This window comes from Rhinopithecus bieti, unplaced genomic scaffold (genome assembly GCF_001698545.2).
Source record: "Rhinopithecus bieti isolate Rb0 unplaced genomic scaffold, ASM169854v2 scaffold_1618, whole genome shotgun sequence".
NCBI lineage: Eukaryota > Metazoa > Chordata > Mammalia > Primates > Cercopithecidae > Rhinopithecus > Rhinopithecus bieti.
The window spans coordinates 1,808,744-1,821,175 of record NW_016803937.1 but is presented as its reverse complement, the minus strand read 5'-3'; the positions used below and the strand labels follow the sequence as shown (position 1 = coordinate 1,821,175).

Genomic DNA, 12,432 nt, shown 5'->3' with positions numbered 1-12,432 from the left:
TTGCCATGTTGCCAGGCTGGTCTTGAACTCCTGGCCTCAAGTGATCCACCTGCCTTGGCCTCCCAAAGTGCTGGGGTTACAGGTGTGAACCAGTGCACCTGGCCTTGCATGCCAGCTTCTGAAAATATAAAATTAAAATAAGAAAGTAGGGCCAGGCGCAGTGGCTCACACCTGTAATCCCAGCACTTTGGGAGGCCAAGGCGGGCGGATCATGAGGTCAGGAGATCAAGATCATCCTGGCTAACACGGTGAAACCTTGTCTCTACTAAAAATACAAAAAATTTTGTATTTTTACAAATACACCGGGCGAGGTGGCGGGCACCTGTAGTCCCAGCCACTCAGGAGGCTGAGGCAGAAGAATGGCGTGAACCCAGGAGGTGGAAGCTTGCAGTGAGCCAAGATCGCACCAATGCACTCCAGCCCAGGCGACAGAGTGAGGCACTGTCTCAAAAATAAATAAATAAATAAATAACAAAGTAGAATACCGATGTTAAAGTTCAAGTTACACTTCACTAGAATCTACAGCTACATAATATATAAGTAGTAGTCATTGGATAAAGGCAAAATTAAAAGATAAAAAGTACGAGTTGGTAACAGGAGTTACTACTGTGGCCACTGAAAAGAAAAACCCGAAGGGAAAAAAGCACTTGTACTACAGCGACTTTTCATCCACCCAACACCTCCTGCCCCTGGGTTTAACGAATGCTCCACAGGTGAGCCCCTGGTAGGTGGTAGGTACTGCTAGGTTCTAGTGATTTAAAAAGGCAGTCTCTGTCAAAGTCAAAGTCTTGGGGGCAGAAACAGAACATAGCACATAAGGTCTAGGATAAGGATGCAACAACAAAATGACTGGTATCGACGAACCAATAATGGGGATGGGGGTATCCGGTGTCCAGTCTGAGAGAACAGCCTCTCCCAGGGCGCAGGAGAGAGAAAGCACAGGGAGGAAGAACTGTGCCCACAGACAGAGGTGTGTACGGACAGGTAGGGGACAGATCACAAAGGCCATGGCACATCATGCTAAGACCTATAAGCCAGAAATGAGGCTCCTGCATGCTTTTGACCAGGACCATTCCAGTGACACAAGGGAACTGATGTTAGAGGCTAAGAGGGGGCCAGTGAGACCAGAGGGGGTTATGGAGGCAGACCCAGGCCAGGGAGACCAAAAAGGGTTGCCAGAAGGCAGACCCAGGCCAGGAGACTAGAATGTTAATGAGGCTAGACCTAAGTCAAGGTCAGAGTTGGGCACATCAGTGTTATTTCTAAAAAGAGTTAAGATACCAACGCTTCTGAACTATTCAATTAGAAAACAAAATGGAGCAGCTATGAAGTTGTTTCTTGTAGACGTTAAACACTGACATCAGCTGACTTGCATTCTAATACAGATTTCTGATCAGAAGCAAAGCGGAGTTAGGCTAGGCTGGGGCCATGCTGGTTTCCTGAAGACTATTCTAATCTATGTCCTGCTTCCCTGGCATCCTGCCTCAAATCTAAGCCTGCGTCCAGAGAAGTCTGCCATATATGTGACCACCGTGGCAAGTGTGGTAGGGAGAGAAACGGGGGAGAAAGGGGAAGTGGGAGGAGAAAGGAAGGAGAGGAAGAAAGGAAAGCAGGGGGGAAAGAAAGGGAGATTCTGAAGGAACACTGAATCGGGGCTGTAACGGTGTCACTGGAGACAAATCTAAAGATACTTAGGACTTGTTCATAAACCAGCTGGAGGGGATAAAAAAGGGCATCTCTATGGCAGGCCTGGGCCTCTGGCTGGAGGGAATTAGAAGGGAAGGACAGAGCAGGTCAGGGTTGGTGCCTTGGTCTGTTTTGTGTTCCTGTAACAGAATACCACAGAGTAGGTAATTTATAAAGAAAAGAAGGGTACTTCTTACAGTTCTGGAGGCTGAAAGTCCAACAGCAAGAGCCTGCATCTGCTGAGGGCCTTCCTGCTGGGACATCCCATGGTGGAAGGCAGAAGAGGGAAGGGTGACAGAGCCAGGGAACAAGCCAGCAAGAGGAGCCCCACACCGGCCTTTACAAAAGCACTCTCAGGTGACAAGGATATTACCTCACTGTAATGGCAGAGGCAGAGCCCTCGTGACCTACCCATGTCCCAACACTGCTGCACTGGGGATTAAGTTTCCGAGATGCAAACTTTGGGGGAAACACTGGAACCATGGCAGGCAGGAAGAGAGAAACCTGCCTTTGCACACTCTGAGCTACTGGGAACTGTCACTGGAAGCTAGAGGTCTGGTTGAGCCTTTAGGTTTTTGGGATTCATCAGTGAGACTGGCAAAACCACAGCTGAAAAGGTCACGAATTATAAAGCAAAAAGAAAGAAAAAGAGAGAAGTCTGAGGAATAACATCATCAAAAGTGCAGAAAAGCAGAGGAGAAACTGAAAACAGATATCCAGAGAAGACGAAAACCAGCAGTGCCAGAACTGGCGGAGGCAGCGCAGATCCCAGCCGGCCGGCACACCCAGGCTGCAGAAGCCACCATCCGGGGGAGGTGCCTGACAGCCATATTTATTTCAAACAAAACCGAAAAAAACCTTTCCCGGGGATTCCTCTGTGTAGGAAAACCACAAAAACGAAGGAGAGGTAAGAAACATAGCCGAGAGTATCCAATGAACCTGGCCAACATGAGGTCATCTGGATGGACACATCCATGAAGTAGAACGCAGGGTCCAGAAGTGAACCAAATAGATGTGGGAGTATACGACAGAGACAGCTCAGATCTCGGAGAGCAGAGACTATTTAACAGATGGCACTGGGACAAATGGGCTGTCATCTGGAAAATATAAAACTAACTTTGTACCTTATACCAAATCAATTCCAGATGGATCCGTTTGGTATAAAAAGAGAATGACACAAGTTCCACAGGCGACACTGCAGGGGACTGTCTTTAGAATGTACGGGGCGTCATGTGTATTACGTACGCACAATACATGCATATGTATAATATGTATGATGAGAAATGCATTATACATTATGCATTATGACACAAAAGCCAGAAGCCATACCAAAAAGGACTGATAAATGTACCATTTAAAAAAAAGAGAGAAAATAACTGCATGGCAAAGTCAAAAGACAAGATTAAAAACCCAGAAAACAAATACATGCAATTCCTACTAAAGATGATTTCCTTGAAACTTAAGGAGTTTCTAAAAACTAACAACCCAGCCAGGCATGGTGGCTCACACCTGTAATCCCAGCACTTCGGGAGGCCGAGGTGGGTGGATCCCTTGAGGTCAGGAGCTTGAGACCAGCCTGGTCAACACGGTGAAACCCCAGCTCTACTAAAAATACACACACACACACACACACGCACACACACACACACACACGCGCACACACACACACACACACACAAATTAGCCAGGCTCAGTGGCACAAGCCTGTAATACCAGCTACTTGGGTGGCTGAGGCAGGAGAATTTCTTGAACCCAGGAGGCAAAGGTTGCAGTGAATTGAGATCACACCAGTGCACTCCAGCCTGGGTGATAGAGTGAGACTCTGTCTCAAATAAAGTAAAAATTAAAAAAAGAAAAGACCAACAACCCAACAGAGGTGAGCAAAGGAGACAAACAGCTCACCAAAAATCAATGAAATAGTTTACTTGAAACAATATTCAACCTCACTTCTAAGATAAAACTACACCACACCAGGGTAAGTCTCCACCTAACAGAATGGCTGCGACCAGCAAGTGGCTAACTCACTGGGCTCGTTAAAGGTTAGAGAAACAGGCCTTGTATATGGCTGTGGGAATTCTGAAAGCAGATCTTGGCAACAGGTAAAATAAATGCAAAAGCACAGACCACTTGACCCAACTCCACCTGTGGATTTCTACTCCACAGGCAGAGTTACCTGACTGCGACAGGTGCCATCTGTCGTCTGTAACATGTGGGTGACATGTACATAACATGTAAATGACACTGAACTGGTTGGTAATACGATGGAACAAAATGTTATCAATAGGGCCTGATTAAATAACACATTCGTGCCATGAACAAGCTCTTTATGGACTGACAGAGAAGCCTCATCTGGAAAGACTGCCAAGAGAAGACCAGGAGGCACCTGTGTGTGCAGTGGGACATCAGGTATCTACTTGTAAATACATATGGTTTCTCTGGAAGGTTCTACGAGGAAGTGTGCTATCTGCAAAGAGGGGAACTGGATGGCTGAGAGGAGGGTAAGAAACATGTTTTTACTCGTGAAACAAAAGTCATCAACACCCAGGGAAAGGAGAGCCTTGCCTGACCCTTGAAACATCCTGGGTGTCCCTTCCCTGCCATCTGTGGGAGAAGGGACTTTCCATGCAGCTGCCTCTGGCACTTTTCCACTTCTTACCTCTGGTTACATTACCTATTTAAAATTTTTCTTCACTGAAGAGATTGCTGAATACTCTTCCGTAAAAATTGTTTTTGTCAAAGAGGTTCAAGGCAAAAGGCAGGTCACAGGAGGCTGAGGAATAACTGAAGGTGAGGAACTAGAGACAGCAGAATCGACTTCATGAAGCGTGGCTGTTACAGCATGATGAACAGCGTGTATGTAAGATCCTACGTGTATCTAAGCATGTGTATGGTGTCTTGAAAGAAAGTGTGAACATATATGTGCAGAAACATGTCTGGAAAGACACACATCAACCTATTCTCATGGACCAGCGCCAGCCAGCGGGATGGAAGGCCTTTTCTGCTAGCTGCTCAGGGAGGCCTCGGTGGTGAAGCCACCAAGAGAAGAGGGGTTGGTAGAGGTGAGTGGTGTTAGAGGTGGGGTTTTGTTGGCTGGTAGAGGTGAGTGGTGTTAGAGGTGGGGTTTTGTTGGCTGGTAGAGGTGAGTGGTGTTAGAGGTGGGGTTGCTGGTAGAGGTGAGTGGTGTTAGAGGTGGGGTTTTGTTGGCTGGTAGAGGTGAGTGGTGTTAAAAGGTGGGGTTTTGCTGAAAATAAATCAGAGAACCATTATGGTTCTGTTTATGGGTTGGGTGGGAAAATACTAGAGGTCAAAGACTGGATTGAAGGAGGGAGACAGAAATTACAACATTCAAACGCTCATCTACCAGTGACCCCGAGGAAACAGAGGGGTGTGACCAAACTGTCAGTGAGGGACCAGCCTTACACAGAAAGGAAACACAGAGAAACTAAGGAGGCATCCAGGCCCAGATAACACATTTCAAGGGCGAGTGATTTTTCTGTGAGCCTGCAAAGCACCTGCCCCACTGGCAAGCTGGGTAGTGAATGGCAGGCGGGGGTCCACAGTGCCCCTCTTTGAGGGTGAGCGGCCGGGGCCAGGGCTTTGTGGCCAGCACGTGAAGTCCTGTCCTGCTTAATCAAGCCCTGATCAGACATGACACACAGCTGCCGGAAGAGCAATTATTTGAAAGATACTCTGTCTTGCTTCTGTCTTCTCACTTTAAGTAGCTTTGGGTCTTCTAACCCAGAGCAAAACAGAAACTGCTAAGAATTAACCTATTTTGTTAGTTCTGGATGATCTCTTTTTACCTTTGACAGGAAATGTTTCTACAACGTATCGGGTCTCTCTACAATAAAAACATCTACAGAGACTGGAGAAAAAAAAATTACCTTGCTAAAACTAATTTCTAAACTGCATATGTCAGACTAAAGTCTAAAACCCAAAGCCCTTCAATAATGTACCCTAATAAGGTAACTTGCAGCAACAGTTCTTAAACTAATAAGATAACTACTGTTCCAACCGGCAGTTTTTCAGGAAAAAAAAAAAAAAGGAGGATCTTTTCTAAAATCTAATGCCTCTAAGGTGGGGGGCGGGGAGAATACTAAAGTAGAAATTTTTCCTAGCATAACAGAAATTTCTTTGTCATCAATTCAACAAACAAAAATGCCCCAGCGCAAGTACCTCTTACTATTCTATTCTACTAGCCGGACTCTGGAGTTTTAAGACTCAGGTAGATTTGTTGGAAAAGTATGTTAATCCAAAAGGTAAATGAAGTTTTACAGGACTAAAGAGAAAATGGGTAAACTAAAGCCTAAGTAAACGGTAAGCTTCACCTGCAGCAACAAGACTAACGTCGATGCGTATCTCCAATTATCTTCTCACTTGAACAAACAATACCATCATATTACTCATCACACCCAAATATGACACAGAATTTCCAGTTCCTACAACTATGCTGGGAACACAGCACAAAACAGCAAAACTCAAATGTGTGTTCAACTAAATGAGGCAAATGTGAAGTAGCTCATGTCAAAGTAAATGGCCTTCATTTAATGTGAGGGCAAAGGACAGTAATTACAGTACCACATAATCCAAGCCATTACACAGTAGATGGCAGTGCTACTGCAGCTCCATCATGGCATCAACAAAAACACTACCACCAAGAAAGCAATCAGGACTGCATCCCGGCATGGTCATGCACTGCATAATGATGCTTCCATCACTGACAGACCGCACAGACCGGGGTCCTCTAAGATTCTAACACTGCATTTTTACTGTACCTATTCTGTTCTGAGAGACCGCACAGACCGGGGTCCTCTAAGATTCTAATACTGCATTTTTACTGTACCTATTCTGTTTAGATACACAAATACCATAGGGTTACAACTGCCTACAGTATTCAGTAGAGCAACATGCTGCACAGGTTTAGAGCCAAGGAGCAATAGGCTCTACACTGTGGCCTGGGGTGTAGCGGGTTCTGCCACCTAGGTTTGTGTAAGTGCACTCTGTGGTACTCACACAACAAAATCAGCTCAGGACGCTTTTCTCAGAACGTATCTGTGTCCTTAAGCAGCACATGACTGTATGTCTAGATTCCAGTATCATGTACTGTACTTTACTATGAAACAGGACAGTGTTTTAGACCTGTAACAGCTGGCCAAAAAAATAAAAAAAGATCCACTATGTGTTAGGATATTATCTCCTATAATGTAATAAAACAAACGATGTATACAAAGACAGCCAGAAGACTTAGTTCACAGACAAGTTCATAGACCAGGCAGTTTCCAGCTGCCCAGGAGAACAAGTGTTAAAGATGGAGACAAAACAGTGCTTTTAGGTCACAGCTATTCCTTTAACCATCAGTGACAACAGCTGCTCCAGAGAGAGTCTGTTCTTATGGAATGCTAGATGACTCTTGGCTGCAACAGGCCCAGAGTTTAGGGCTGAAGGAGAAACCAAAAGAAGCCACTTACACTTTGTCTGATAACCAAAGGATGAACTATCCCACATTTCACCTGTGAACTGCAATGATTTTCAACAGCTTATGAAAAGCAACAAGGCAAAAGCTGTTGCTGATCTTTGGACAGAGATTTTCAGCAGGTTTATTCACAGTATTTGTGTCCATCTGAAGTTTCTACAGTGCTTATTCTCGGGCACTCACAATGCAAGCCACAGAGAGTTCCAGTACTGTTCTACAGCACATTATCCTAAAGGAAGACCACCACCCCACCACACCCCTGCACCAAAAACTTTAAAAACATCATTTTAGTACCCCTCAAAAAAATCAGCCCCATGAAGCAGTTCATTACCCACACCCCGAGGATGCTTGAAACACAAAGGGCAGGGTCCTCACAGCTGGAGCTCAGGCGGGGCCCCACCCCTGCCCACCAGGCCCTGCTCCCCCATACCTGTCGCTGACCAAATACACCAGTCTGGAGGCTCTATACCGACAGCAGTGTTCCCTGCCACCTCCCACTGCAGCTCCCCAGGCTAGCTGAGGCCACACCTACACAGCTCTGCACACGGCACCTAGCAATCCACCAGGTAGAACAGGAGCCCTCAGACAGCCCTGCACAGACACGTGCACCAGTGGTCCACAGAGGATGCGCTAAGTGTTAGGTACAGTGCATGGGAGTGAAGACAAAGAGCCTATTAACCATGAAGAAAAAGGTCTACAAGCAAACACGTGAAGCAACCCCAAGTTCCACCCGCTGAGGAATGCGTGAGCACAGCTTGGCCTCTTCACACAGGGGAACGCCACTCGGCCGTGAAAGAGGAGGAAGTGCTGACACACCCACAGCACGGAGGGGTCCTGAGATCATGACACCCAGTGAAGGCAGCCAGTCACAAAGAGCCACACGGTGTGTGTTCCCCTTACATGCAACATCCAAAAAAGACACCCACAGAGACAAAAAAGGGTGATCAAGTGTTGGAGGGCAGAGGGAATGGGGAGTGACTAATAGACACTGGGTTTCTTTTTGGGGTGATGGAAATGTTCAGAGGCAGTGGTCATGCTTGCACAGCTTTAAGACTATACTAAAATCCACTGACTTCTACACTTTAAGAGGGTTAAGTGTATACAGTATATGAATTCTCTTTCAATAAGGCTGTTATTTTCAAAACAAGAAAAAGCATGTGCATATACCACAGCATATTAATCACTGACACAAAGAAAAAACTGCAAAGGATTTATTTTAACTATTTCCAAAACTATGGTCTTTTATTTACGTAAAACAGACATTAGAAAGTCTAAGCCAACTATCCACCACAGTTGGCACCCTGGAACAGGCGACTGCAGGAGCAGCAAGCAGCAGCATTACCGGTCACTAAGCAGAGTACAACTAATTCAGCCTACCATCAGTGTGGCTACTGGGAGTATTTTTCTTTCTGAAAGTAAAATACAGGTATGTCTACTTTACACTCCCCACACTTTTACACCTCTAGAAGTCCTCAGAACAGTAAGAATTTTTAAATAAAAATACAGGGTTTGGACAAGGAATTGCAAATAATGACTTTCGGATAATACAGTGAAAATAAACTTAAACTTTTTTGAGACAGGGTCTCACTCTGTCACCCAGGTTGGAGTGCAGTGGCATGATCATACCTCACCTACAGCCTCGACCTCCTGGGATCTGGTAATCCTCCCACCTTGGCCTCCCAAGTAGCAGGGACTACAAGTGTGTGCCACCACTCCTGGCTAATTTTTGTATTTTTTGTAGAAACAGGGTTTTGCTGAGTTGCCCAGGCTGGTGCTGAACTCCTGCACTCAAGCAATCTACCAACCTTGGCCTCCCAAACTTCTGGGACTACAGGCGTAAGCCACCTTGCCAGGCCAAGAAATAAAAATTCAAATTGGACTAAAAATTTAAAAAGCAATTGACATCTGTATCTCTAAAAGAAACATACAAAGTCTCTAAGTTGGGAGAGTTCAAAACAAAATACAACAGCTTACAAAAGAATGCAGACAGCTGTAACGGGGCTGCTTTTGCAGGATTACCCCAAATGTAAGATTTAGAAACTAAGAAGGCAAAATACCTAAATGCTAGATTTCATCTAAGTTGCCTGCTCCAAGCAACAAAGGGTTCATCAGCGTCAGTCTTACCTTTGAGGCAGCAACAAAAACTCAAGTTAAATGAATGGGGCTGAAATTAGCTTAGCAGTGACACTGGGGATGTAGGGAAAACTAGAAACCATGGTTGTTTTGAAATACAAAAATGACAACCCAAGGTTACTCCTTATAATAATCCTCTCATTAAGGGTCACGGAATTTTCCAGTTTTCCAAAGATGAAACAAAAAAACTGTCAGCTCCAAGTTAACTATTCAAAAACCAATTTAGAACACATAAACATTCATGGCCAAGATGTAAATAACTGCATCTATAAAACATGCCTTGCTTTAAGTTAGCATACCTCTATAAAAATGAATGTTAAAAGCCAGAGAGGCCATAAATACGGAGAAAGCAGCATTTACTGCACCTCTGCCGGAAGCTCACGTTACCTATGTAATCCTCAAAACAAGCCTGTGGGGTAGATTACATCCCTTCCACTGCAACAGGGACACCCTGAGAGGCAGAAGGATCCTGGCCAAGGTTGCACGGCTGGTAAATTCAGTGCCCGTGGCCTTGGGGTTGGTTGGGGGGGTGGTGTGCAGGGGTGAGCTGAGAGGAATAGATTAGCCCCTTCATCTCATCAAAAGGATTTCTGCTTGACAGAAAGTCTCTCCCATAAAAGATATTTTTGTTCTAGATTTAGCTCCCTGCCCAACCAAAGTAATAATCACCACTGTCTGCATAAAGTGATGCACCCGTGCTCACACAGTAAGAATCCCCTTAAAGAGCTGACGTTACTGTAGCAACAGCCATAGAAATTATTAGTGGGTGGACTCTACACAAAGGAGTAACAGCACATGAAAACTGACCATAAATGAGTGGGATTCCATGAATAGGCGACAATTTGCCGGCATGTCAAGGCTTACACAGATTACTATAAACAACTACATTTCCTAGGACTCTCTGCGCAGCACACAGCCTGGAATCTAGGGTGAGGGCTGAACTTAAAAACTATAGTCTTGGAGATAAATGTCACACACAAAAAATCAATTAAAAAAACCAATGTATGTACCACAACTACTTCTTAGAGGAAGACATTAAAAAGGAAAAGCCACAATCTAGGATTGAAAGACAGCTTTAAAAACACACACACACAAAACCTAGCAAACCAGACGGTGTTCTCAGCCACTCATAAAAGCAAAGTCTTATCAAAGTTTTAACTTCAAAGAGCTTAAAGACACCGCAAAGAGGCACTCAGCAGGACTAGTCCTGACTGCAACCTATTCCCTTCCAAAAAAAAATCAGTTTGTAATCTAAATACACATCACACCAGGTCAAAGTAATCTCTTCCGGCAGCAAAATTTTGGAACTGGATTGCAGGGGGCTGTTAAAAATAGCTTGAGCCCCAAACACTTTGCGTTTTCAGTTCTGAAGCACTTAGACAAAAGTTCACATCGCTAAGTGGATGGCCAGGATGCCCTTTCGGTTCAATCTGGAGGAGACCGCAGATCTTTAACTTAACCTAACGTTCCTTAAGGCACCGGTGTCCTCCCACTCAAAGTCGGCCTGGGTTTTGTTTCTAAGGGTCGCCAATAGGTTTCACCGGCATTTAAAGCTCTGAGAGTCTTTCTCTGTCTGTTACAGGTAGCCTGGCTCTTAAAAACGATCACACACAACGTTCACAGGCATGTGCACATTCATAAATACACACACGTGTGCACACATACATGCCCACATGTGACACACGCGTACATCATACCGCATGCACGTGTCCATAAATGAGCTCATACGGACAGCCACGTCCCGCGCCCAGGCCCCCAGCGACACAGGCCCCCAGCGGGGCCCCGAACACCTGTGTGGAGGGAGCGGCTCAGCGAAGCTCAGCGCCTTGCAATGTTCACCTCACCGGCGGCTTCTGGCATGGCCATGGCTCCTTCCCTTTCTGGTAATAAATACCAAATTTGGGGAAACCAAGGCGCCGCAATGTGTTATCTGTCACCCAAGGGCCGCATTAAGGGGACAAAGGCCTTATCGCGTTTGCAGCCGGCTAAGTGAAAGGAGGGCACCCGGGACTGTGAGTTCTGACCGCGGACGTCTCCCGCACCGCTCCCGCGGATCCTCGGACCCAGGGCCCCTGCAGCGGCTCCTGCCCAAGGGGCGCGAGGCTTAGGTCTGGAGGCTTTGGAGCACGCAGAGGGGACTGAGGGTGTGGGTTCAGGGCCGCGGTGTGGTCTTGGGGCTTGAAGTGCAGACTTAGGGTGCGGAGTGGGAGCTTAAGATGTGGGCTTGGGACACGGGATGGGGACTTGAGGTGTACGGTGGAGGCTTTGAGAGGTGGGGCACACATTTGGGGTGCGGGGTATAAGCTTGGGATGGGGCTTGGAACACGGGATTGGGGCTCGTGGTGCAGGCTGGAGGCCTGGGTAGGGCTCTCGGTGCAGGTTGGAGGCGTGGGGGGGAGGTCGCAGTGCAGGCTTGGAGGCCTGGGTAGGGGACTCGCGGTGCAGGCTGGAGGCTTGGCGTGTAGAGTTGGGGGCGCAGAGTTGGGTACAGGGCAGAGCTCGGGGCGGGCACGCACCTTGTGACAGGCCGGGCAGGTGGGCAGCGCGCCGCCCGGCCCGGGCGCGCCCTTGCCGCCGTGGCCCCCGCCGCCGTTCAGGCTGCTCTGGATCTGCGTAAGCTCCTGGCGCAGCACCTGCTTCTGGTGGAAGCTGAAGGCCGGGTGGTTGGAGGCCATGGTGAACAGCAGCAGGAACTCATCGCCCGTGCGGCCCTCGTTGAGCTGCAGCCCGTAGTTGTGGATGATGGAGTCGATGTGCGTGAGCGTGCGGTAGAGCACGCCCGCCGCCTCGCGCTGCTCCGAGCCCAGCAGCGCCAGCGACACCAGCAGCTTGCTGCGCACCACCTCGTCCGTCAGGTTGGTGAGGCTGCCTAGGTCGGCCGGGTTGTTGGCCTTGATCTCCGAGTCGCGCAGCGAGTGGTAGTCCTTGCGGGCCAGGTCCTCCAGACACGAGCCGAGGAAGCGCAGCTCGAGCGGGATGCACAGGTCCAGCAGGCCGCACAGGAACTCCACGCGCTGCGGCGACGGCAGCTCCGAGAACCAGCGGTACACGCCGTCCCTCTGCAGCGGGCAGCGCTTCTCCACCATGCTGCCGCCCGCGCCGCGCCGCGACCCGGGGCCGGGGGCCGCGCGGGGGCGGCC

General features: G+C 47.6%; 1 protein-coding gene across 4 annotated transcripts in view; it reads right to left on the bottom strand.

The window, feature by feature from the left end:
• Positions 1-12,424, bottom strand: part of ZCCHC14 (zinc finger CCHC-type containing 14) — an 86,289-nt gene extending 73,865 nt beyond the window's left edge. For all 4 annotated transcript variants that reach the window (XR_001882997.1, XM_017860254.1, XM_017860247.1 and 1 more), the window contains exon 1: positions 11,809-12,424. Coding sequence is in view for 3 of the 4 variants with exons in the window: in XM_017860254.1 (XP_017715743.1) it covers positions 11,809-12,378 (570 nt within the window). In the remaining variant the exon portion in view is untranslated. The remainder of the gene's footprint in view (positions 1-11,808) is intronic.
• Between the last annotated feature and the right edge of the window lie 8 nt (positions 12,425-12,432).